Raw genomic sequence first — 25,810 nt, 5'->3', positions numbered from 1 at the left:
TTGTTGCAGACCAATATAACAGCAGCATTCTGGACCACCTGTAATCGGGAGAAAAGATAGTCAGACATGCCCACATAGACTGCGAGCCTATAATCTAGTCAGCTAGAAAGTAGCGACTGAGTAATGGATTTTCCATAGTTTAAGGGAATCCTTGAAAAGAGTCTACGCAATAGTTTCAACAGAGCAAAGCTCTTTCCACAGAGCGCTCAAACTTGGTCTTGCATTGTTAGAGCATTGTTGATGAGAATGCCCAAGTTCTTTGCCACTTGCTTGGGTTCTGTGGCGGCCTCCAGCACCTGGGGCCACCAGGTGTTGTCCCAGATTAAGTGTGCTCCACCAAAAAGTAAGATCTCAGACTTTTCGGCGTTTAGTTTCAGGCTGTGTTCCATCATCCAAGTTGCTGTTTCTGTAAGACAGTTAATTAGGTTGTGTTTAGTATTTTCATGCCTTTCTTCAAAGGCAATTAGCAGCTGAATATCATCAGCGTAAGAGCAAATATTGAAGCCCCATTTCCTGCTGATCTCCGCCAGGGAGGAGACATAGGCGTTAAAGAGATTGGGGCTCAAAAAGACCCCCTGTGGTACTCCGTGCTTGATAGTTCGTGAGCCAGAAGAGCGGTGGCCCATTTGGATTTTTGTGTTCTGTTGGATAAAAAAAGAGGTGAACCCCTGAAGAGCCTTTGAATATATTCCTTTTTCGTACAGAATATGTAGCAGGTGGTCATGGGAAACAGTATTGAAAGCCGCTGTTAGGTCCAGAAGAATAAGTGCAGAGGCTTTCCCATGATCTATCAAGGTCCTAATGTTATCTGATACTGCAAGTAGAGTGGCTTCTGTGTGTGTTGTTATTAGCTCTAAAGCGGGTCTGGGAATGGTCTATTAATTCATTAGTTTCCAAGAAGTTTACCAATTGCTTGTTCACCAGTTTCTCCAACACCTTGGACAGGTAAGATAACTGATAGATTGGCCGGTAACTGACAGGGTTGCAAATTTCTAGACCAGCTTTTTTTAATAATGGGAATACTATGGTTTCTTACCGTATGTCCGGGAAGGATGTTGAGTCTAGAGATTTATTAAAAATGCGAGTGACATGCAGGCTTAGGACAGAGGCAAGTTTTGAGAAAATAAAGTGAGGGCAGGGGTTGAGTGGAGATCCTGCTTTAACCTCCTTCATAGCTTTTGTAACTTCTTCTGAAAAAGGGGCCAAGTTGCCTAAATAAGCCTGTGCTTTGGGGTGTGGTGCTTATATCTAGCTATCTGATTTATTGACAGTGAATTGGCTATTGAAGGAGGAGTACATTTTAGTGACTTTATCAGTGAAGAAGTTGTTGATTATCTCGCAATTATCAACAGAAGGGGTCATAGTATGGGTCATACTAGCTGGTTTACAGAGTTCCTTCACTATTTTATATTGTTCTTTAGAAGAGTTACAATTATCTTTAATTCTTTTTGCATTATAGATGTTTTTTAAGCTTTTAAGGGCATTATGATAAAGTTTTGAATCCTCTTTGTAGAGAAGTCTATCATTGTTTTCTTTGAATAGTCTCCACTTGTGTTCTAGGTTTTTACATCTCCTTTTTTGTAATATTAGCTTTAAAGAATACCATTTCTCAGATGCTATTTTCCCGCTAGATTTATTTACTACTCTAGGGGCGCAGAGGTCCAATACATTAATGATGTAATTATGCAAACATTCGGCCTCAGCCTGGGCAGAGAGTGTTTCCGCAATATTTAGGTCGCAAGCCAAAAAATGGGACGCAAACAACTCGGGGGTAATAAGGTTCCGTGGTCTTTTTGTCGTTGTAGTTTGTGTGGGCGCCTTGGTTAGCTTAATTGGCAGGTTGAGGGAAAAGAAGATTAGGAAGTGGTCAGTCCATGGCAGAGGTGTGACCTCAGAGACGTTGTGTTAGAAAACGAGGCAGCATCTGTGAGGCCTGCACAAATAACATGACTACATTTGTCCTTCACTGGGACCCAAACACCCAATTGTAGCGCCTGACTCTCAGAGGGTAGCGTTGCAGAGCAGTCTGAGGCTTACTCAAGGGAGGTGGTGTGGGCTAGTAATCGCCCTTTGCAGGTGCACAAAAATAACACTCAATAATTGATTGTCCAGTCTGTACTTTGCTTTATAAAAGTAAGAGTACATTTATTAAACACACACACTACTCCATACTATGCACCAATTTACAAATATACGTAAGCTGTTGGAATTACTTTGTGACATTGCAAAACATCTCCACCCCTCCCGCAAAGGGGGGGTGGGGTCTAGTTCCACTACTCCCATGTATGCACATCAACTTGCCCCCAATGCAGATAGTTGAACATAACCTGGAGCGAGGGCCCTGCGCACTGGCACCATCCCAGTGGCGACCCACCCCTTTACCTCAACAAGCATTAAAAAGAGGGAAACCTGCCTTGGTGACACATGACCCTGACTGAGCACCTCCTACTGACCATAAAGTATGCACCTCTATATCTTAAGGGCTAGCAGTCTGGGGTCTTCACCTAAGCGCAGCAGCAAGAATCCATGTTTACGCACACTTTAGAATGACAGTACTCATCACCTTGGTTGATCATTTGAATGCATTGCAATTACAGCCCCTAAAGGCATCACAGATGAAATCACAGGATTGCACATATACAGCCAGACACCCTAGCAGGACTGTCTGGCAACATAGCCCCAGTTGGCTTATGACATCTCCTTACACATGTGACTTACAGTCCCTTCAAAAGAAGTACTCCTGGCAACTACACTTCTCCTGCAGTGCGCCTCTTCACTTTAAAAGGAATCACAGGTAAAAGCATGGGATTACATAAATACAGCCAGACCCCCTAGCAGGAAGGTCCAGCAACATAACTCCATTTAGCTTAACATCACTTTACACAGGTACTTCACTTTACACATGTGACTTTCAGTCCACCTAAAAAGAAATAACCAATAGTAAATGCATTTCGGTGCAATTACACCACTTCACCTCCAGGGGATGCCCTTCTCCAGACCTCCCCAACTCAGCCCTTCACTCTATGATGCACTTCATAGTACACCCTCAGCTGTAGAACATAAGTTCCAGCCTAGAAGGTGTTAAAGGCTGGCTGAGCACTTGAGGGGTTCTTCTTTCAGATGCCCCGTGAAACTTATGGGTGGACTGTTCTTCTTTATGCTGGGGGAGGCTACGGTGCTCCTGCAGCCCCCCTTTTCACAAGTGAGGGTGACCCCCCTCCTCTGGGGGCCACAAAGCACCAAAACGGCAGATTTCCAAATGCCTGGCGAGGCATTATGGGGCGCTTCATGCTCCTCTTTACCAGCCCCAGCCACTGGGAACACTCTCCTCCGCCCTCGGGGTCTCTGATTCAGCAGGGTGCTGTCTTCACTGGCTCCCTGCGCCAGCCTTTCACCTGGCTCTCCTCCGTGGCCTCTCTTCTCCCTGCGCAGAGGCCACTGCTCCTGCGCACCGGTCCTGGGCTCTTCTGGTGCTGTTAGGGTCCTGGGGGCAGTCAGGGGGTCTCTCCTTCCAACTGCCCATTGCGCCAGGTTCCAGCACCTTCAGCCTCAGCAGACCACACCCCAGAGAGAGCTTCCCTTCCTGTGCAAGCACTTTTTAAAAGTTGAGTAGGGGGCTGGCAGGAAGTCCCTGTTGGTCCCATCAAACAGCGACACATCACTTTCCTGCCCCTGCTCCCTCCTTCTTGTCCAGCCTCTGGGTTTGTTAAAAAATGGCGGCGTCCAGTGTCTCTGGCCACATGGCCTCTGAAACCCAACTCCTTCCCTCCTTGGTGCAGCCTGGTGCCTGGCACCTAGTGATGGATGAGCCTGTAGCCCCACCCATTATCTCTTCATGGAGAGGAGGCCCTCGCTTGTGGAAGAAAGGTTATCAATCCATCCAGCTGAGGTCAGCCCTCAGCCTGGGTCTGGTCATGGCTGGCTCAGAGAAATGACAGTTCTGGATGACCCAAAAGCAGTACAAATATGACTTTGGACTCTGCAGAATACTTATTTTCACATTCGCTTCATTGGTCTTAAGTGCGTGTCTGGAATCTGTAGGCCTAACGGAAGTTAATCTAGCCATGGGCCCCACATCCCCATAGGGGAATAATGAAGTGAAAACACATTAAAACACACTGACTTTCCCTGGCATGTTTCTTTTCAGTGTATAAAGCCTATTCCATGTCACCACCCAATACTGCATAAGTCCTGCCACACCATTCACTTTGTAGCTGCTCCTGGACTGCGCACGCTAGGAATCTCCCCTGCGCAGCCCGTACACGTGTGCACACGCATGTACACATGTGTCTGCATGTAACCAGCCCGGTGTCCCTTACTCCAGCTGCAGCACAGTGGCCTGGTTAAGCCAGGGGAACACCAGTAAAATCCCCATGCAGTCTCTTACATCCTGAGTTCACTGTGGGTGAGTCCCAACTTATGAGGCTCCCCCACGGTAAAAGCTCAACAATTAGGTGCTCAGAAAGCGAAAAATCCAGGCGGCCCATAGTGTCAGAACCACCTTCTAACACGTTGGTATCCTCGATGTTAGAAAATAGAAGATCCAGTGTATGCCCAGCCATATGGGTTGGTTCTTTAATCCATTGTTTTAATTGTAGTATCTGCATGTCACTTTCTAAGTTTTTCACCGTTGGGCCCATGGAATTTTCCAAGTGAACATTAAAGTCACCAATAGCTAAGAAATGTTTGTTTTAGGCAGGTTGGGAACAATTGACACATCAGTTTAGTGCTATACTCTGGCTTGTATCCAGGGGGATTATAAATCACTGCCCCTCAGAGCAAAACGTCCTCTGGCTGGGGGAGGGGGACATTGAAGGCAATAATGTGTAGCGACCACCTCCCATTCTCCACAGCCTTTTGTTGGTAAAGTAGGTTTGAAGGAGGTATATTTCAGTTGGACAGCGCATATTCTGGTGGCGATGACAGATTCGTGCAAGGATTCAAAGACCCCATGCCAAACATTGTCCGCAGTTGGGCCCAGGGCTCATTCTCTGGCTTTACGCAGTTGCATGAAGGAGTCTAGTATTAATCACTAGGGATTTAGATATACTTGAGTTTTTGCACGCACCTGGGTGTTTGAGTATGATTTTGGTTTGTAGATGTCTGTAATCTGGGGGTCCCTCAAGAGTAGAGTTGTATGATGTGAGGCCGTGTCTAAGTTGTACATATCACTAAAATTGGCTATAGTGATGACAAAACTCTTTTTGTAAGTCTTTGAAAGATTTAAGCATTGTCCTTGTCATTATGTCCCCCAGTGTTGACACCCTGATGAGGTCCTATTGCTGAACCCTCACCCCTCATAGTTCCGCCACCTGTTGGAGTTGCCGCCCAGCCCACAGAAGTGTTACCAATGTCAAGTATTTAGCCCAACCCAGGGCCCTAAGTGTGGCGTTCCAAACTGTGAACATCCCTGTCGTAGCACAGAGAATAGGGAGCATGCTTGAGCCATTGTCGTCTAATCTGTTGGATCTCCGTTTATTAAGGACAACTAGGTGGGAAGCCCTGTAATATGAAACTGTATCTGGAGTGGCAATACTCTCCATTGAAGGTAGACTTGAAGCATTTTGTCAATGCAATTCATGGGGTTTAGTGATCCCACAAAATGTCACGCAGCACGGCATTAAGCTGGGAAATGAAGGAAGTGTGGGCGGGGTATGTTAAGCTCTGGCGCTGGTAAAGAAGGCGCAACAAGGCCACCATCTTAAGAATCACTGATCTGCCCATGAAAGAGAAGGGGAGTGTGGACTAAAATCCGATGTCCTTAGTCTATCCACTTGGGGTTCTGAGATATTCCTCTGTGCTTGCTGAAGATTCCTCGAAACATGTACACCCAGATGTTTGAATCCATCGCTCAGCACCTGGATGTCGCTTGTCCACGTCGTAGGGGCGTAAGAGGAATGGGTCACATATATGGAGGATCTTGCTGTGTCAATTCTAAGGCCCGTAAAGTTGCCAAATGCACTCTGGATATTGAGGAGCCATGGTTCGACCATTCCAGTTCATTCAAGAAGACAAGAACATAGTCTGCGTAGACTACAACTCTGTCCGCGATACCCACTCAAACTCTTTACCTGTGCATCTGTCTGAAGCCATGATGCAAGAGGCTTTACGGCCCGCACATAGAGGAGAGGGGACAGGGTGCAACTCTGTGGGTTACCACGTTGGATAGAGAACTCACGTGACACAGAGCAACCTATTTTGATTGAAGTCCCACATCTTAACTGAAATCTTGCTGCTGCCCTCTGCAGTTCCTTAACCATTTCTTCTGTTCACGGAGGTGCTTTTGATGCCAGTTCTAGCTGCCCTCCCGGGTCTAGCAGACCACAGATAAACTGCACGGTGTTTAGAAACCTCCAAACAGATGTTGATGTGCAGTCTAGATTCCACTGAAAGCTCGATCCATGGCTACAGCATTAGGGCCGTCACTCTCCAACAGTTAAAGTGTTGTGACCCAAAAGAGCCCTCGCACGGCTTGTGCTGTTCTCGAACCCAGTATGCCATTTGGGGGCACGCAGTGAAGATAAGGACCTTCACCCTGGTACAGCGCAGTAAAAAGGAAGAGGGCTGATGCCCTGGTTCAGTGCTGTGACCCAAAGGGGTCGTCGCAAGGAGTGCGCTGTTCGATACCTCTGTTGCCAGGAGTGGAGGAGACTGCTGTGAAGAAGAATGCCGGCATGCTGGAGTAGCGTGCATTAGAATATCGTCGCGGGTTGTGACTTGAAGGAGAAGAGTACCAATTCCATCACCATAACCCAAGAGCACCTGAGACGGCTGCCAGACTCAGGAAGACTTGCCACACGAGTGGAGGAGAGCTGTGGATGCTTTCCACAGCATTCAGACTTCTGCTCACTGCTGGTCCGATGACATGCACCAGGGCCTGTCAAACTGCAGCTTTACGCGAGAATTAGTAAGACTGATAGCTGGACCATCGATCCCCATGGGAACTTGTTCTGAGTTAACTTTTATTTATTTCACAGGTTCATTACAGCAAGCAAGAATGTGGTGTACATATAGTAAAGTTAAAAAAATGCTGTTTTAATTTGCCACGTCTTAGTCTCAATATTATGCAATTTCTGTATATAGTTATAGGCCTTTGTCCTGTGTGAGATGGGATATGGTGTCCAATAGGTCATAGTTAGGGGAGGATAAGAAGTTACCCCGTAGTGGGTTTTCTGCTGTGGTCAGATGGAGGACAGGTGGTGGGTCACAGTGCGTTGCTTGAGGAGTCTGTTTTTGTGGAGAACATTCCATCCATTCCTGACTTGTGGAGAACGGGTGATCTATCCGTCACACCTCCCTGGTATCTTTTCCCAGTTTTCATTTAGTTTCAGATTAGCACCTGTCTTTTCTCGAATTTTTGAGGTGTACCATGATTTATTGCTGTCAATTTTTCATTGTTAAAGACTGTTCACGACTTGGTCCACAATATGTAGGGGGGGGACAAAGCTTGATTCCAGAATGAGGCTAGTATTAAGCAAGTAGGCAGTTGTAGGTGGTTGTATGATGGAACCATGCATACTTTTACCACGCATGTCTTTACCATGCCTTCCTCTACAACGTGGTCATTACAATGCATATGCCGTTATCGCTAAAATCTTTACCATACATATGCCTTTACAACAAAAATGTAAGTATTTCGCAGGTAAGTATAAAGTCTAAGATATATATTTTAAACAAACACTCCTCCTTTCAGCCCTTGCTAAGAGAAGACGTGCACTCTGACAGTGTGCTTAAACGGGCTTCGATCCATGAAATTAGCGACCAAGAGCAGTCAGTGGTAAGGAACCACAAAACACCCAATGCATTTCGGCATACATCCTGCCCAATGTACTCCGAAATGCGTCGAGTGCTTTGTGCGCCCCTATATATATATATATATATATATATATATATATATATATATATATATATATATATTCACTGAAAAAACCATAGGTTTCACACACGTTATAGTTAGGAATTAGCATTTAAAAAACCTTGCAAATTCACTGAAAAAACCATAGGTTTCACACATGTTATAGTTAATGGAAATTTTACTGATAAAAAACCAGTGAAATTCCCCCGTTATAGTTAGTGTAGGCAACTATAACTCACGCGACCGCAATCCTCTGCTGATGCTAATACTCTATTTAGACACTTATTTGCCCATGTCTTCTTCCATACATTTTTAGCTATACATATATTTCAAATATTTTTTTTTCATAAAGACACATATGTCATCAGCAGAAGATTGCGGTCGCGTGAGTTATAGTTGCCTACACTAACTATAACGGGGGAATTTCACTGGTTTTTTATCAGTAAAATTTCCACTAACTATAACATGTGTGAAACCTATGGTTTTTTCAGTGAATTTGCAAGGTTTTTTAAATGCTAATTCCTAACTATAACGTGTGTGAAACCTATGGTTTTTTCAGTGAATTTGTACGGTTTTTTAAATGCTAAGTTACTTTACGCCATTCGTGGCGTGCGCGCCCACTTAACGCAGTTCGTTCCGTGCGCGCACGGTGCGCTTCGCGCACCGTGCGCGCACAGTAAGCACGCGGTGCGCTTCGCGCACCGCGCGCCCACTTTACGGAGTTAGTGCCGTGCACGCACGGTGGGCACGCGGTGCGCTACGCGCACCGCGTGCCCACGTTACGCTAGATGGGCCATGTACGCAAGATGCGCTTCGCGCACCGTGCGCACACGGAGGACATATGATGCACTTCGTTTTGAAAGGTAATATTTAAATTTCTCGTAATTTTTATAAGCCATGCACAAATGGTGCCCTTCGGACATCATTTGCACACGGGGTGGAGAGAGTGTTGTTAATTTTTTCTTTTATTATTTTTGTTTAAAATATTGGGGTTTTTCACAGCCCCAATAAGCCCTGCACATTTGGTGGCCTGCGGCCACCAAAAGCACAGGGGGTGGGGAGAGTGTGGATAGGGTTTTTTTTTTTTTACATTTTTTACCGTACGCGTACGGTAAGCGTAATCGGCGAAATTAGCGAAAAAATAAAAATTGCATTTTTGGCCTTGGGGGGTCTTTGGGGACTCCCTCAACATGGCTATGTGTGTGGGAGCTGTCTAAACAGCCCCTTTATATGTTTATTGGTTTTATTTCACAACCTAGCTCTCAGTGCGAGAGAGAAAATGGCGGCCGCCGCTTCCTGGTTTCGGCTGTTTCGAATGTTTACTAAGATCTAAGAGCCAATCAGAATCGCGCTCGCGCACGCCACCGTACGCGTACGGTAAGCTTACGGTAAGCGTACCGTAAGCTGGCTCAGATATATATATTGATTTAAAGGCTATTTTCTCAGAATCTACTGAACAGATTTACACCAAACCTACAAAAGGCACTTCCTTGACCTGAGGACTACCTCTCTGCCAAATTTCTAGTAATTCTGTTCAGCCGTTCGGGCTGTAGCCCTGTCTAAAGGTCCTATGGAAAAATGCATGGGAAAAACGCGTTTTGGGACCCCCCTTTTATCTCCGCCCCCGCTTGACGAATCCCCCCGAGACTTTCAGGGTAGGAGCGGAGCGTAGCGCCCCACCTATTTTGAGAAATTCGCGATGATTCGTCGACCGGCGCCAAAGTTATTCAAAATAGAATGTTGCGGATTTCCTATGGAAAAGGGGTCCTAACTATAACTACCTACTGGCGACCGCCAGTAGGTAATATATATACTATAAATTATATATATTATAAACTCATTGACTCACAACCCCTAATCTCAAACCACCCCAAAAAGATATCCTTGTCACCTGAAAAACCCTTGCCCAAACCCTACAAATACCCTTGCCAACCAAATATCCTTACCCACCCTAAAAATAGCCTTGCAACCCAAATACCCATACCTACCCTACACTCTAAAAAATATGCTAGCCACCCAATACCCTCACCCAACACTAAACCCTAAAAATGGTGTGTGTGTGTGTGTGCATAATATATATCCCATCCACAACGGCCACGCAAGGAAACCATGACTTTCTTAGGGCGGTCAGTGCATCTGGTGCGAGGCCATCCAATTCCTCCTTCACTTCAAAGAGGTACACCGACTCTGGCTGGATTGCAAGAATTCATTTAATATATGGAATAAAACAAAGGCAAAAAAATTCCCATTCCCAACGACTCTGCTTCTGAAAGCCTTGATCACGGGAGAAGTCTCTGAGTTTTGAATGACCCACGTGATTCCCTTTTAACAGCGTGGGCCTTATTCTTCAACAGAGCGCGCAGAGGGAAAATTATCTAACTTTAAACGAAGAGAAAGCGCCCTTGATTCAATGTCTTCGCATACCTATCATGCGCTCAAACCTTCTTCTTTTCATTTCCCAAAGCACCAGTTCAGTCGGCCTTTATGCACAGCTAGTTTTTCATTTTCCACTCACTTGAAAAAACACCAGCTCACAACTTCGGAATATTCTTCCTTCTGCTCCCAAACTTGTTACACACTGGGAACGCTTTCACAGGGGGCAAGCAGGTCAGGCTCCAAACTATAAACATCCCATCCAAAATTGCCACGCAAGGAAATCATGACCTTCTTAGGGCGGTCAGTGTATCTGGTGCGAGGTTTCCAGTAAAAGAAACCATCCAATTCCTCCTTCAACTTCAAAGAGGTACACCGACTCTGTCTGGATTGCAGGAATGCATTTAATATATGGAATAACTCGAAGGCAAAAGGCTTCCCATTCCCAACGTTTCTGCTTCTGAAAGCCTTGATCACGGGAGAAGTCTCTGAATTTTGAATGACCCACGTGATTCCCTTTTAACAGCGTGGGCCGTATTATTTCTCTTCCCTGGATATTTCCTATATCAAAGTGCAACCAGCACTATTTCAAGAAATAAGTAACCATCGTCCTGATGATGACCTTTAATTAAATAGGTCGAAACGCCCTCGACTCCACAACGCCATTCGCGGTCGTTAGAGGGTCATACGCAAAAAATGAAACTGTACCTGCTTTTGTTAAAAACATTTGTTTGATCCCTACAATTTATTGCCTTTACTGTTTTTTCGCCGCCTCACGTTGTTCTCTATTCACTTGTGTCACTGCGATGTTCAAGATGTTCACTCACACCAAACCCTCCAGTGCACAATTGGTTGTTATGGTTACTGCAATCTAGTTGTATCGTAGTGCTGCTGTAAATATATGCAAATAACAACCCTTCCACTCTACCTTGGTCTCCCTCATCCCCTTTTCCCCCCTCCTGTGTGATTGCTATACCTTCTATGAACAGTCCCCCTGAATGACATACCAGTTGAGACATTGTGCTTTTTGTTATAAAGCTTACCGGGTCTCAGCTGGGTTAACGGGTTTACTCCTGTTTCTGTTTTCTTCCTCTTCGGCCATTTCATGGCATAGATCTCTACTCCATGTGGATGTGTAAGTTGGGGTTTGCACCATCTGAGCTTGGGTAAGTGCTGTACATAATAGGGTTGTCCCTTTTTTTGAAGTTGCATTTGTCTCTAAGAGCTTTATTTTGAATTCCCTTGTCTCTCATCCAGTGCAGCACCTGGGTTAGTCAGTAATCGTTCTGGGGCAATATCTGAAAATGATCTAATCAAGTGTCTCGAACCATTAATGTTCCGTCCTTGTAAAAATCTTCCAGTTGAAATGGTTCTCCTTCTGTCCATTGTAGGAAGCAAAGGTCTTATTGACTTGGCAGAAACTCTGGGTTATGGGTGACCGGTGTCATTGGGGATGGAAAGGAAGTGATGACTTGAATGCTGGCAACCGATTTCCAGTATACTAATAGAATCCCTGTTGAGTGGAGTAAGGTGGGTGGGCTTGGCCAATGTATGCGTGGTAGCCATGGTACGTTGGATAATGAGATCTTTTGTCATTATTGTTCTACGTCCGTGTTGAGTGAGGTATAAGGAGTCTGGTGTCAGTCTAAATCTGGGTGCATTTTCGTCACCTGCATGTATACTGTAATGTTAGGGTATCCTACACCACCTTAAACTGGTTTCTTAACCCCTTGGCTGCGGCAGGAATTCCGCCGCAGCGCTGGGGGGGGTTTGGGGGCAGCGCGGTGGCGCTGTGCTCATGACGGAGCCACTCCGTAATGAGTCACGGTTGAGCTGTGCTCATGACGGAGTGGTTCCGTCACGACTCCGCCCACTGCGCAAATCGCCCGCACAGGCGGGGAATTAGCGCCGCGTGGGAGGAGCGGCCGCCAACGGCCGGGGCATGACGGAACCACTCCGTCATGAGCACACGGCACCCGTGGCTCATGACGGAGTGGTTCCGTCATGAGCAGGGAAGGGGTTAAAGTGTGTTTCTGGCCACCCTTGGAGCTTTATTGCCCCAGATAAAAGTGAGGAGTTTCTGTTGGATTTGTTTGATGGACAGGAGAGGACAATGAAGCCGCAGTGGGGGTGCTCCTTTTCCTACATTGCTGCTAAGATCTGAAACAACCTTCCCCTCCATCTTTGAATAGCACCCTCTCTGGCAGACTTCAGGAAGAAACTCAAGACCTGTAATCGATAAGGCTAGTCCTGCTATTTTATTAAAGATATGGATACCCTGTCTGGCAGATTTAGTTCTTTTGTTGCATGCTTAAATCATGTAGTTCAGGGATAGGGCGTTTAATTGTATCGCCAAGGGGGGACCACTTTTTAATTGGGAGTATGATGAGGGCTGGGACTAACCAGGTTCTATCCTCCTCGTGCAAGTATTGATAGTTAACCAAATCCAGGGGTTCAAACTGGCAATTAAAATCAACCCCCGATATTTTTGACACATCTAGGTAGAGGCCAGCTAGCTATATAAGAGATTAGGACATCTATAGTAGTGGATTCTATGTCAGGACCGGAGGCTTCGGATTATGCTATCTCTCTTCGCTTTATTACCAATAACAAACACACAGCAGCCAGAGAGATTCGCAAATATCAGTGTAAAAAACCCATGAAAACTACAACTCCCTACAACCAGGGATATACAGAGTAAATCAGTCCATCAACTATTTCCACAACATCATGTAAAGTCCTCTGTCAGCTCTCTCTCCTCCTCTTTCTTCGCTGCTACGCAGCCAGTTAAGTGCTCGTGTTTTTTTTATTGCTTTGGAGTGTTGTAAATGCTACATGGGATACCTTAAATATTGCTTTGTTTTTCTATTTCGGATATTGGTGATTCTTTGCTCTTGAACTTTCTTTCTTACAGAGCCCCTACCGGCCGCGGGAACGTTTTCGCTCCTTACGCGGCCGGCTCCCCTGCTGTTGCGGCTTCTTCGCACGCCGCTAGGGGCGCTCGACCGCCTTGTGACTCTCGCGTCGCGTCTCCTCAGAAGAGGAGCGCGCCGTGAGTCAAACGGTCGGAAGAGCCTGCCCCTGCTGCCTCTCCACTAACGTCCGCATCGCGGACCGTATTTTCCCCTGCAAAAATTGAAACGCCCCGGTGTGGTCTGTATTGCGGTTCGATCCGCGGTGAACGCGCTGGTATACATAACAGCGTTGTAAGCACCCTTCAGAACACCACGCATCTCGCGGGCGGTGTCGAAATAACTTTGGGCATAGCAAACCACTTTATTGGCATAATAATAATTGTTTTCAACGCGTTTGGAAGGCAGCTGCCCTGTCAGGTGAATCCTGAGGGCGTATGCGCGTTGAGGGCCTGGTGCAGCCCTATTGTAACCCTCTGGGTTACCCTAATTGCGGCCTCAGGCCTGATCATAATTATATCACCTGCTGATTGTGTGACACCTCTGTCCTCCTTGTCCTTCCCTAGAAGTACTTACCTTTGCCAGAGATATGGCCAGTCAGTCTGAATATTATGAGGAGGAAGTTCAGGAATACTTACCTTTTAGCGATGATTTCTTCGAAGCAGTTGATGATTCAATATATCGAGTAGTTAATGAGGTAGTGGGCCCGATGGAGCAACGTCTCTCAGATAGAATAGTGCAGGAATGCAACCGTTTGGCGGCGGCTCGCGGCAGCGCGGCGCCTGCCCCAGGGGATCTTACTGAAGGGGTTCCTCCCCCCCCCCCTAAAAAGCAACGTCCCGACGGTGTGGATGCAGACGCCTTTGCGCTTTAAGACGGCGTTTTTAGCAAAGACGGCCCCATGTGCTCCCCTCCCAGCAGGTGATCAGCCTCAAGATATGCCAGATCCCCCATCCCCGGCGACTGATAATGATACCCAAGGGGATACTGATGATGAAGCAGGTTCTTCCTGTCCTTGGCGCCCGACCCCAACGACAGGATGCTGATATGCTGAATCCGGATGATATAATGCACCCCCGGTCTTCGGCTTGGGTCCCAGGGGATAAGGTCGTTAGCTTCCTTGCCAACCGTCTCCGTAAGCCTCTGGAAAAGGAGGCACGGACTTGTTTGAGGGCGGAATGCCCGCATCCCTCCTTGCCGGACAAAATCGCGCTTACACCGGAACTGGACTCCAAAATGGCCACCTTCTTGGCGAAATTTGTAAAAGATCCCCGTAAAGGCATTGATAGGTCTTGGCGGTCCTGTCAAGATAAACTCATCGACGCCGTCGGTCCAATGGCAAAAATCTTAGACATGGCGGAGGAGGCTAAGGTGACTGGTTCAACGATTTCTCCTGAGGTGTTATCTAATTGGGCCCAACGGGCCATCATTTTTATGGGAAACGCAAATTGCGCTCTTTCAACGGAGCGTCGCCGCTCCTTGTTGATTAAATTGGATCCCAAGCTTGGAGATTTAGCTTCTTTTGAGGCCGGGGCAGTTGCTCAGGGGGGCCTCTTTGGCGAGCCCTTTGTGAAAGAATTGGGTAAGTTTGTGTCTACCTTTACCTCCTTGGACAAGGCCCAGTCCGGTATTAAGAGAGTGTTTACCCAGCGGGTTTTCCGCGGGGCCGGTCGAGGCAGGGGCCGCTCGTCCGCCCGCGGGTTCCAGCAAAACCCTCAAAGGGGACAAGGCTCTGGTCGTGGTCAATACAATTCCACCGCAAACTACACCAACTTCTATCCAACGCGAGGACAGCGTTTCAGAGGCCGTGGAGGCTACAAGTCCAATTCTGGAGGCGGGAGTTCTGGCGGTAAGTGTCCTTCCCGCACGTCACATAAGGTTAGGGGGGCGACTGGCATGCTTCAGAGAGGCTTGGGCGGCGTTAACGTCCGATGCATGGGTTCTTCAGACAATTCAGGGCTTTCAGGTAGAATTTCTGGACAACCCTCGCCAGGTAACGCGGTCAAGTCCACTACAATTCAGCCTTCAGGACGCACGGTTGATCGACGAAGAGGTTGACGACTTGCTTCGCAAAGGCGCCATTTGTCGCACAACTTTGCATCCTCACGGTTTCCTCAGCAATATTTTCCTCGTGGACAAGACCGACGGAGGTCGTCGTCCGGTAATCAATCTCAAAGAATTCAACACGTGGTTAGTGTATCGCCATTTCAAAATGGAGGGAATTCATCTCTTGCGCGATCTCTTGCACCCTTCCGACTGGATGGCGCGTTTGGATTTAAAAGACGCCTACCTCGTGATTCCTGTGCATCCGCCCCACAGACGATTCCTACAGTTTCGTTGGGGGGGTCTGTTATACGAATTCACGGCCCTTCCGTTCGGGCTTTCCCTGGCACCGTGGTGTTTCACCAAAGTGCTTCATCCCGCGGTAGAGTTTCTCCGGGCGCGGGGTATACGCATGATCGTCTATCTGGACGACCTTCTTCTGATGGCTCAGTCTCCTCAGCTCTTGTTGGTGCAACTCCAGCAAACCGTTTCTCTTCTGCAGAGCCTAGGGTTCGTTATCAACACAGCGAAATCAATACTTCAACCTTCGCAGTCAGTCACCTTCCTGGGCTTTATGGTAGACTCCGTTCAGGCGACGCTGAGTCTTCCCTCTCGGAAGATGGCAAAAATTCGACACGAATTGCGCCAGACGGTGTCCAAGCCCTCCATTTCCCTCCGTCAACTGGCCAGGATTGTAGGCCTCCTGTCGTCCTCGATCCAGGCGATTTTTCCGGGCCCGTTACACTATCGAGCATTGCAGCGCCTAAAGGCCTACCACCTCAGACGGGGTCGGTCGTATGATTACGTGGTGCCACTTTCGTCAGAAGCCAAAGAGGAAGTTCTTTGGTGGCTCACTCATATGGAGGCATGGAACGGTCTGCCGATATTTGGATCCGTTCCAGACTTGGTCATCGAGTCCGACGCCAGCAAACTGGGTTGGGGTGCTCGATGCGGGGATTTTTCCACCGGAGGTGTTTGGTCAGCAGACGAGCGAGTTTTTCACATCAATTGCTTGGAACTGCTAGCCGGTTCTTTCGCAGTGCGCTGTTGGACCAAGGACAGGATGCAGTCTTGTGTCCTTCTAAAGATGGACAACATCTCCGCGGTCCGTTACGTCAATCGGTTGGGAGGGCCCCGTTCTCGGGCGTTGGCCAACCTAGCGAAGGACTTTTGGGGCTACTGCCTAGACCATCATATATCGGTGACAGCGGAGTATCTCCCGGGCCAGCACAATCAGGTAGCGGACTGGCATTCTCGTCATCTCTACGACTCCAGCTTATGGAAGCTGGACCTTCCAGTCTTCCAATGGTTGAACAATCTCTGGGGACCTTTTTCAGTGGACCTTTTTGCCTCCCGTTTGGACAATCAAGTGCCCAGAGTCTTCAGTTGGAGGCCGGATCCGATGGCTCTGGCCACGGATGCCTTTCTCCAAGACTGGAGGGCAGAAAACGGATATGCGTTCCCGCCGTTCTCCATGATAATGAGGACAACAGCCCAGATCCGACGACGATACGCAGAGTTGATCCTGATAACCCCCCTAGGGAGGTCTCAAGTTTGGTTTCCAGTTCTTCTGGAACTTTCCTGGGTTTCTCCAATCCTACTCCCCCTGTATCCTCAACTTCTTCGGAACCCAGAAGGGAACCTTCACCCTCTGATCACTCAGGAGACGCTCAGACTCGTGGCGTGGCGTCTTTCAGGAGACGATGGACGCTACCGGGACTTTCGGAACAGGCTGAGGCCCTCCTGTCAAAGGCATGGGCAGACAGCACCACGAAACGTTATAGATCCGTGCGGTCACGATGGGTTCGTTGGTGTCTTCGACGGGATCTGGATCCCGTGGTCGCTGGAATTGTTCCCCTCTTGAACTTTTTCGCCGATTTGGCGTCGGACGGTTTGGCATATCGCTCCATTAATGCTATCAGGTCGGCGATCTCTGCCGGTCATGAGCCTCTAGACGGAGCGCCTATTGGGGAACACCCGATGGTCTGCAGACTTTTACGGGGCGTGCGCTTATCGTTACCCCCAGAACCTCGTTATTCCGTTCTTTGGGACGTCAACAGAGTCTTGAATCTGTTTCTTTCCTGGCAGTCTAATCGATACCTTTCGCTGAAAGAATTGTCTTCCAAGCTTGCTATGCTTCTATTCTTGATCTCCTGCCAACGAGTTTCCGATGTTCGCGCATTAGACGTCTCGGCGCGTGTTTTCTCCCCGGAAAGGGTTGTTTTTACGATTGGACGCAGGACCAAGTCTCATTCACGAACAATAACGTACCCGGCTTTACGGGACTCCCCCAAACTATGTGTGGTAGATTGTTTAAAGACATATGAGGATTTAACGCAGGAACTCCGCCCGCCGGGCGAACGGCAACTCTTGATAGCTCTCAATAAACCGCACAAAGCAGTCTCTTCTCCCACCATTGCCAGGTGGATGCGATGGGTTATGCAAGAGGCTGGCATTGACACAAAACTATTTGGTGCCCATTCTGCCAGAGGTGCAATGGCCTCGAAGGCTTTCGCGCTGGGTGCGCGTTTGGAGGATTTAATGCGAGCAGCGGACTGGTCGTCCGACTCCACCTTCAAGAGGTTTTATTTTAAACCGGTTCTTGATGTGGCACAGTTAGTGGTAAGTAAGCTTTGAACTAGCATAATCCGAAGCCTCCGGTCCTGACATAGAATCGGAATTTGCCTAGTAACATGACGGTAAGTTCCAATTCTATTAAGGACACGGAGGCGAGGATTATCCCGCCCGGGGCACCTTTGGTGCGAACCCCCCCGTATGACAGTAAGTATTTATTTTTCTCGACCTTGGTTGGCGGGACATGCTTGCTTCGTTTGATGTTGTTTCTACTGTGGCCATTGCATAATATGCTCGGTATGGTTCACACGGTTCTCACCTCCCTGCTTGGTTTCTTTTAGGTAATGATGGATCCAAGCAAGACCAATAAGGAAATGGCGTGACTTGCGCGAAGAAAGAGGAGGAGAGAGAGCTGACAGAGGACTTTACATGATGTTGTGGAAATAGTTGATGGACTGATATACTCTGTATATCCCTGGTTGTAGGGAGTTGTAGTTTTTATGGGTTTTTTACACTGATATTTGCGAATCTCTCTGGCTGCTGTGTGTTTGTTATTGGTAATAAAGCGAAGAGAGATAGCATAATCCTCGCCTCCGTGTCCTTAATAGAATTGGAACTTACTGTCATGTTACTAGGCAAATTCCGATTCCTGGCGCTTAACAGATGGTCTTGGATAGATGTTATAAATATAAGCTAGGCAACCATTGGGGAGTTTGATGGATATGCAAAGAATGTCCTCAGCTATTGTTTCTGACAGCACCTCACAGTCCACTTGTACCCCAATCCATGTTGTTAGGCCCCCAGAAGGCCTACCCTTTCCAAATGACCTGACATTAACACATTATGTGGCAAAGTTGAGACGGCTTAGCAGCGTTTCCTGAAAAAGACAGATTTTGAAAGTATTGATGTAATTGCTACAGTTTGATTTGCCCAGTTTGCAGCCCAGACCAGCAATGTTGCAAAGATCCAAGAAAGTATCCTTAATTTACTATAATTCATCAGAGAGTTTTCTTGACTGCTCCCCCAGGGTGCCAATGTGACTCCCTCCCGCTGCGTCAAATGGTTTTTCTACTTTTGGAGCATCCAACACATTACGGTCTGGAAGATTGATGTTAGACGGGGTTCTGATCCCCCTGTAAACGTCAGAAGAGGTCCTAGCCTCACAAGCCACTTCTTGGACACCTCTTATTACTATTGGGGGTCTGACCATGCTGTATGTGTATTGGAGGTCCCAGGCTTAAGTTTCCAAAACAAGTAGAATCATTAAAACAAATGTTTCTTCTTCCCAGGTAAAGCCCTGCTACGTACAATGACATTTGTGACATTGGTATACTGCCTTCATTGAGTCAAACAACTAGGTGTGAAGGTCCATACCTATTGTGCACTGGGATGTTATACCAATCACCTAGCTTGGCCTGAATGGCACTATAATGCATAGGGCACAAACGTGAAAGGTTTTTTTTAAAGCTTGGGGGAACCTTGGTTGGAAATGGGGTTGTGAGACATGCTTATAAAAGTAGCCCAGGAGAACTAGACTCACTCCAGAGACCCTCATGTGTCTTGATCCACTTTTAGATAACAGATAATGGACAACAGCAGGATCTAAAAAAATAATGACCTCACAATCGCCAGGACGATCCTTCGGTCCCTTCCCAAGCCGACCCAGACTCCGTGTACACTGAATGTTCTTAGCCATAGAGGTAGGGAAGCTTCTAAATTTCCCCAGCCAATTGAGACACTGGTTGCTCAATTGTGTGTTTGTTTCCCTTAGCCCATCCTTCAGACCTGGAACCCCAGTTATCACAACCACATAGGGACATGCTTCCGGAGGCAAATCAATAATCACAAGGTCCTTGGTTTCCTGAGAAGGTAAATCGGCCACTTCAGTACCTTCGGAAGAGCCTCTAAGCTCTTAGTGAGTAACGTCTGGCATACGGTGTTATTCTTTAAATCAACACCCTCTGCACTCTCCACATCCTGGAGCATGCCTACATAACTTCCAAGGGACAAAGGTGTTGTAGTTCCATGGGAACATCACCTGATGGCTTTCCGTGTGAGAGGAAGAGGCTTCTGGCGTTGGGCTTACTAAATGTGAATTAGCTTTGGTCAAAGTGTCTTCCCTGGATTCAGGAGCACTCAATTTATCCAAGAGTGGAACAAGTTCCGAGTGGATCAGCCCCTTAAGGTGATCCATCACATTTACCACAAAATCATCTGGCCAGTCTGGTTTGATTGCGTCTGGTTATTCCCCCTTTTTGGTTCGGTGGTTCTGTGGGATTTGTCAGGCAAAATAGAAATTGAGTCAACACTAGTTGGAGGGAGTCTGTTTGAATCAGCCCATTAGTCCAATTAAGGGGTGTCTCCTGAGATGTCTTCCCCCTGTCCATGGCAGCAGTTGAGAGGGACCTAGATGGCATGGTGCATTGGTCGAGATCTCAGTTTCGGAAGCAGCTATAAATTCTATGATGGCCTCGGGGGGGGGGGGTTATTTGAGGTATTGCATCTACTGTACTCAATGGGGATCCACCCCCCACTCCCCCCAGAGAGAGCCTTCTCTCTGTAAGTTCTATTTCAGTGGCTATAATGCATATGGCCCTCTGGGCATTTTGTCGATTGTGGTTACTTCAAAATGTGGCTGGGCAGAAGGTTCCTCTCCAGTACATTTGTGTTTTCCCATTTTAATAAAGGTCAGTGGCCTCTCAAGTTTAGACGGATCAATGGACTCACCATTGCAAAACGTAGAACTTTTCCAATGTGACAGCCAAGGGGGATGGGCCAGCCCAGCCTCGTCCGGCTGTGGACGGGGGAAGACGGGCCTGCTCTTGGCCCGGTCTTCACCTGGTCATTCCCTAGGTGTGTCCCATGCAGCAGGAGCCCCGTAGGAATTAGTAGGCGACTCCGGACGTTGGCAGCTTCCTCCCTCAAAGAGGACTGGGGCTTGGAATCCAGCCCCTACCACCGGCAACAGGCTTTTCTTCCAGCACACCGGGAGCCCCGCTGGAATTAGTATGCTCCTCCGGGCGCTGGCAACAATGCTGGCAGCTTCCTTCCACAAGAAGGACTGGGGCTTGGAGTCCAGCCCCTACCACCGGCAACAGGCTTCTCCTAATAAGAAGAACCTGAAATTTAATTCAAACTTTAAAAAATCATTACTTTCTAAAAGTCAAATTTCCAAAATAATAATATAAAATCCAACTTGACCATTAGGTTGTATTTTTAGTTACTATTAAAATGAGCCGTTGTCCCACTTTGTAGCTATTCCCAAACTGAATTTAGCACTTATTAAACATAATTGTGCAAACTATTGTTGAGATATGGGAGACCCAACCTTGCCACAGTGAAAAACAAATGGAGGTTTTTCACAGACATGACATGTAAAACATTGAATATGCAGATCCTACTTTTTGAATACCATGCGCCCTGCCCTTCGTGCTTTAAGGCCTACCTTGGAGGTGCCTTATAATTATTAAAAAGAAATGTTTAGCTCTTGTAAAAGGTTTATTTTGCTAAGTAGAACTGGCAGTTTAAAACAGCAGTACAGGGTGCAGTGAAGACCTGCTTTACAGTAATTGTTTAATGGGTGACACAATGAGTGTGGCAGCCCACTAGTCAATCAATCAATCAAGATACTTATAAAGCGTACTACATACCAGTGAGAGTCTCAAGGCGCGAGGGGGGTTCTGCTACTGATCGTAGAGCCAGGTCTTGAGGAGTCTTCTGAAGGCCAGTAGGTCTTGGGTCTGCCATAGGTTGGTGGGGAGGGTGTTCCAGGTCTTGGCAGCGAGGTGGGAGAAGGATCTGCCACCGCCGGTCGTTCTTCGGATGCGGGGGACTGTGGCGAGGGTGAGGTCGGCGGAGCTGGCGGGTGGGGATGTAGAAGCTGAGGTGTCTGTTGAGGTAAGCTGGGCCGGTTTTGTGGAGAGCTTTCTGTGCGTGGATGAAGAGCCTGAAGGTTATCCTCTGGTTGACGGGGAGCCAGTGCAGGTCTCTCAGGTGGGGTGTGATGTGACTGCGGCGGGGGATGTCGAGGATCAGACGTGCTGAGGTGTTCTGGATGCGTTGCAGTCGACCCAGGAGCTTGGCCGACGTTCCTGCGTAGAGGGCGTTTCCGTAGTCCAGTCTGCTGGTGACGAGGGCCTGGGTGACTGTTCTTCGAGTTTTGGTGGGGATCCACTTAAAGATCCTGCGAAGCATTCGAAGGGTGTTGAAGCAGGATGAGGAGATTGCGTTGACCTGTTTAGTCATGGAGAGGGTGGAGTCGAGATGACCCTTAGGTTGCGTGCGTGGTCGGTGGGTGTTGGGGCGGTTCCCAGTGCGGTCAGCCACCAGGAGTCGTCCCAGGCTGAAGGGGTGTTTCCGAGGATGAGGACCTCCGTCTTGTCCGAGTTCAGCTTCAGTCGGCTGTTCCTCATCCATTCGGCGACTGCCTTCATGCCTTCGTGGAGGTTGGTTTTGGCGGTGTGAGTGTCTTTGGTGAGAGAGAGGATCAGCTGAGTGTCGTCGGCGTAGGAGATGATGTTGAGGTTGTGCTGTCGGGCAACATGGACGAGGGGTGCCATGTAGATGTTGAACAGCGTCGGGCTGAGGGAAGAGCCCTGGGGTACGCCGCAGATCATCTCGGTGGCCCTGGAGCGGAAGGGGGAGGCGGACGCTCTGGGTTCTGCCGGAGAGGAAGGACGTGGTCCGGTCCAGGGCCTTCTTTTGCATTCCGGCGGCGTGGAGGCGTGTGCGTAGTGTGTTGTGGTAGACCGTGTCGAAGGCGGCTGACAGGTCCAGGAGGATGAGGGCCGCTGTTTCTCCGTTGTCAAGCAGGGACCTGATGTCATCGGTGGCGGCAATGAGGGCGGTTTCGGTGCTGTGGTTGCTGCGGAACCCGGACTGGGATGGGTCCAGAATGCTGTTCTCCTCGAGGTAGCGGGTCAGTTGTTTGTTGACGATTTTCTCGGTGACCTTCGCTGGGAGCAGGGAGATGGGTTGGAAGTTCTTGAGGTCCTTGGGTCTGCCTTGGGTTTCTTAAGTAAGGCGTTGATCTCGGCGTGCTTCCAGCTTTCCGGGAAGGCTGCTGTCTCGAAGGAGATGTTGATTACTTTCCGGAGATGGGGTGCGATGGCTGTGCAGGCCTGGTTGAAGACGTGGTGAGGGCATGGGTCTAGCGGTGATCCAGAGTGGATGGTGTTCATGATGTCGCTGGTGTCCTCATGGTTCATGCTGGTCCTGGAGAGCAGGCGGTTGGTGTGGGTGGTGGTCGTGGAAGCGGTGGTAGTTGGGGTGGTCATGGCGTTGAAGCTGATGTCGGCGATCTTGCGGTGGAAGAGGGTGGCCAGCGAGTCGCAGAGGTCTTGCGAGGGCGGGATGTCGTTGGTGTTGGAGCTGGGGTTGGAGAGTTCTTTCACGATGTTGAAGAGCTCTTTGTTGTTGTGTGTGTTATCTAGGCTGTCTTTGAATGAGGCCCTCTTGGCGGTTCTGATGAGTTGATGGTGCCTGCGAGTGGCGTTCTTGTGGGCTGCGTAGCTGTCCGGTGTTCGTACGCGGAGCCAATTCTTCTCCAGTTTTCGGCATGTTTGTTTGGAGGCCTGGAGGTCTTCGGTGATACAGGTGGCTTTCTTGCTGGTGTGGCTGTTGGAGGGTGTCTTGAGTGGGGCGAGGGTGTTGGCGCAATTGTCGATCCATTGTCTGAGGTTGCGGGCGGCAGGGTTTGGGTCGGTCGAGTCGGCGGGTGGGTTCTGGGCGAGGGTGGTGGTTAGCTGGTCTTCGGTGACTTTGCTCCAGCTGCGTCGAGGCATCTGTTGGGTGCAGTGGTGCATGGTGGGCTTCCTGAAGGTGAAGTGGATGCAGTGGTGGTCAGTCCAGTGGGGTTCGGTTGTGTGGTTGAAGGTGACGTGGGGGCTTGTGGTGAAGATGGGGTCGAGCGTGTGGCCGGCGGCGTGGGTGGGTGTTGTCACGAGCTGTCTGAGGTTGTCGATCAGGGTGTTGGTGTCGTCGTTGTTGTTCTCGAGGTGGAAGTTCAGGTCCCTGAGGAGGATGTAGTCCGTGTAGACGAGGGCGTGTGTGTTGATGAAGTCGGCGATGGAGTCGTTGAACTGTGGTCGGGGTCCGGGCGGTCTGTAGACGAGGGTTCCTCTGAGGGTGGTGTTGGGGTTGGTGTGGATTTGGAAGTGCATGTGTTTGGCTGTGCTGAGGGTGTCTTCGGTGTTGGTCGAGACTCTGAGGGAGTTCCTGTGGACGATGGTGATTCCTCCTCCAACGCCGTTGGTACGGTCCCTGCGGGTGATCTTGTAGCATTCCGGGATGGCTATGGCGATGTCGGGAGGCTCATTGGGGTTCAGTCAGGTCTCCGTCAGGAAGGCGACGTCTGGGGAGGTAGTCGAGAAGGTCCCAGAGTTCCACGGCGTGTTTGCGGGTGGAGCGGGTGTTGAGAAGAATGCATGAGGTAGTTGGGTTCTTTGGTTGGTGGTTTGGTGGACCGGATGCTGGTGAAGCTGCAGTTCTGGCAGGTGATGGGTCCTTCGGTGCACTTCGGAGTGGCCTGGTAGCAGGTATGTTCTCGTCTGGGGTTGAGTGCGTGGAGGGTGCTGGCATCGTAGCGGAGTCGGGCATTGTGGTGTTCGCAGGGGCCAGGAGTTCTGGCGCTGGGCGCGGTCCAGGCGCGGACGGGCGCAGACGGGCTTGCCTTAGGCACGCCTTCGGCGCACCAGCGTTGTGGCCGCCATAAGAAGGGGAGGTGGGAGGGAGGAGCAGCTGGGAGGGGGACCTGGAGTAAATTAAACCGGGGGAATACAAGCACTTGATTACTGGTTAGCAGGTGTAAAATGCACAGAGGTCTACAGCCTACAATGTAGGGTTCAGTAAAAAGGCAAAACATTGCTGGTGACCCTGTCAACTCTCAGCGCAAGTAACCCCAGATTCACTGGCCCTCCCACTCTTACTCCTTGCTCTCTATCTGGGCCTCTGTACTCTCCTTTTGGGAGCAGGACCCCAGACAACTGAGCTTTCATGGTGCCCTGGGCAGGTACTCTTCCCAACTCGTCTATCACTAGTAGTAGTTAATTTCTGAGGAAGCAGTTAATTGGCATCTGGGATATGATAATGACCCTTCTCTGAGCTTATTCCAAGTTGCCAGTTCACTGCCCTTTTCAAGGCGCTGAACCCACCATGAAAAGGGTGGTGAAATGGCAACAAAGTGAGCCCTTACATGGCCCTTGCCAGATTTGGGCCTGCGGGTGCATCCAAGGGACACATGTAGTGCCCCCTTGATTTGCACCCTCCTTCCTGCATGCACCGTGTGGCATGTATGCCATCCATGCAGAAAGGTGTAGTCGGCGCTCTGAGAGCGGCGGCCTGCCTGCCTGTTAAGATCTTTTAAGAATATAACAAACCGCCACTTTCAGACCGCCGCAGGACCTCCCACCAGGCCAGGAAAAAAACTCCTGATCTGGCGGCAGTCTCACCACAGGTTTGGCGTTCCCACAGCGGAAGGAGTGTTGCACCGTCCCCTGTGGGACCGCCAAACTCGTAATAAGGCCCTAAGCTTTAGCATGCTATGATTGGTAATGGATGTATAGCGGTACTAATTTAGTGAATTGTTGAGTAAAGGGTTCACAATTGAAGTAAATATTAACTAGTGGGTGTCAGAATCCAAAGAGCATGTTAGAGGAACCAGTATTTCTTAGTCATATTATATTTCTTCATAGAATTTGCGTCATCACATTGGCCGAATCACATCCTGTTTTTCAAAACGGAAGAACGATTAAGAGCATTAATTACCAGATAAGTGCCAACTGCTGCAGATTACAAAACAAGGTGTCTGGAAAGTCAAAGCGGGTAAGCTTCGTTTATTTCCTTTATTGCCTATCTGCCAGGTGAAAACTGTTTGGATTTCGTTATTTTTTTTTACTCTCTAAGTACAGTCCATCTTTTATGGTTTAAATGTTTTTATTGAATATCAGCCAAAAAGACATGCATCGGGTCGCAAGCATACAGTGCTATGATATAACTACAATCCAGATCATTGACATGCTTCATATAATCCAAGTGTGCATAGCTGAATAATCAT

General features: G+C 48.6%; 1 protein-coding gene across 1 annotated transcript in view; it reads left to right on the top strand.

Moving 5' to 3' along the window:
• ABITRAM (actin binding transcription modulator) overlaps positions 1 to 25,810 on the top strand; it is a 409,780-nt gene that overhangs the window by 128,994 nt on the left and 254,976 nt on the right. Inside the window, exon 3 of the mRNA XM_085606810.1 lies at positions 25,449 to 25,578. Coding sequence (XP_085462936.1) covers positions 25,449 to 25,578 — 130 coding nt within the window. The remainder of the gene's footprint in view (positions 1 to 25,448; positions 25,579 to 25,810) is intronic.

Source organism: Triturus cristatus, chromosome 5_2, assembly GCF_964204655.1.
Source record: "Triturus cristatus chromosome 5_2, aTriCri1.1, whole genome shotgun sequence".
NCBI classification, from domain to species: Eukaryota; Metazoa; Chordata; class Amphibia; order Caudata; family Salamandridae; genus Triturus; species Triturus cristatus.
Note: the sequence above shows the minus strand (reverse complement) of the source record. Positions and strands in the feature narration are given on the sequence as shown.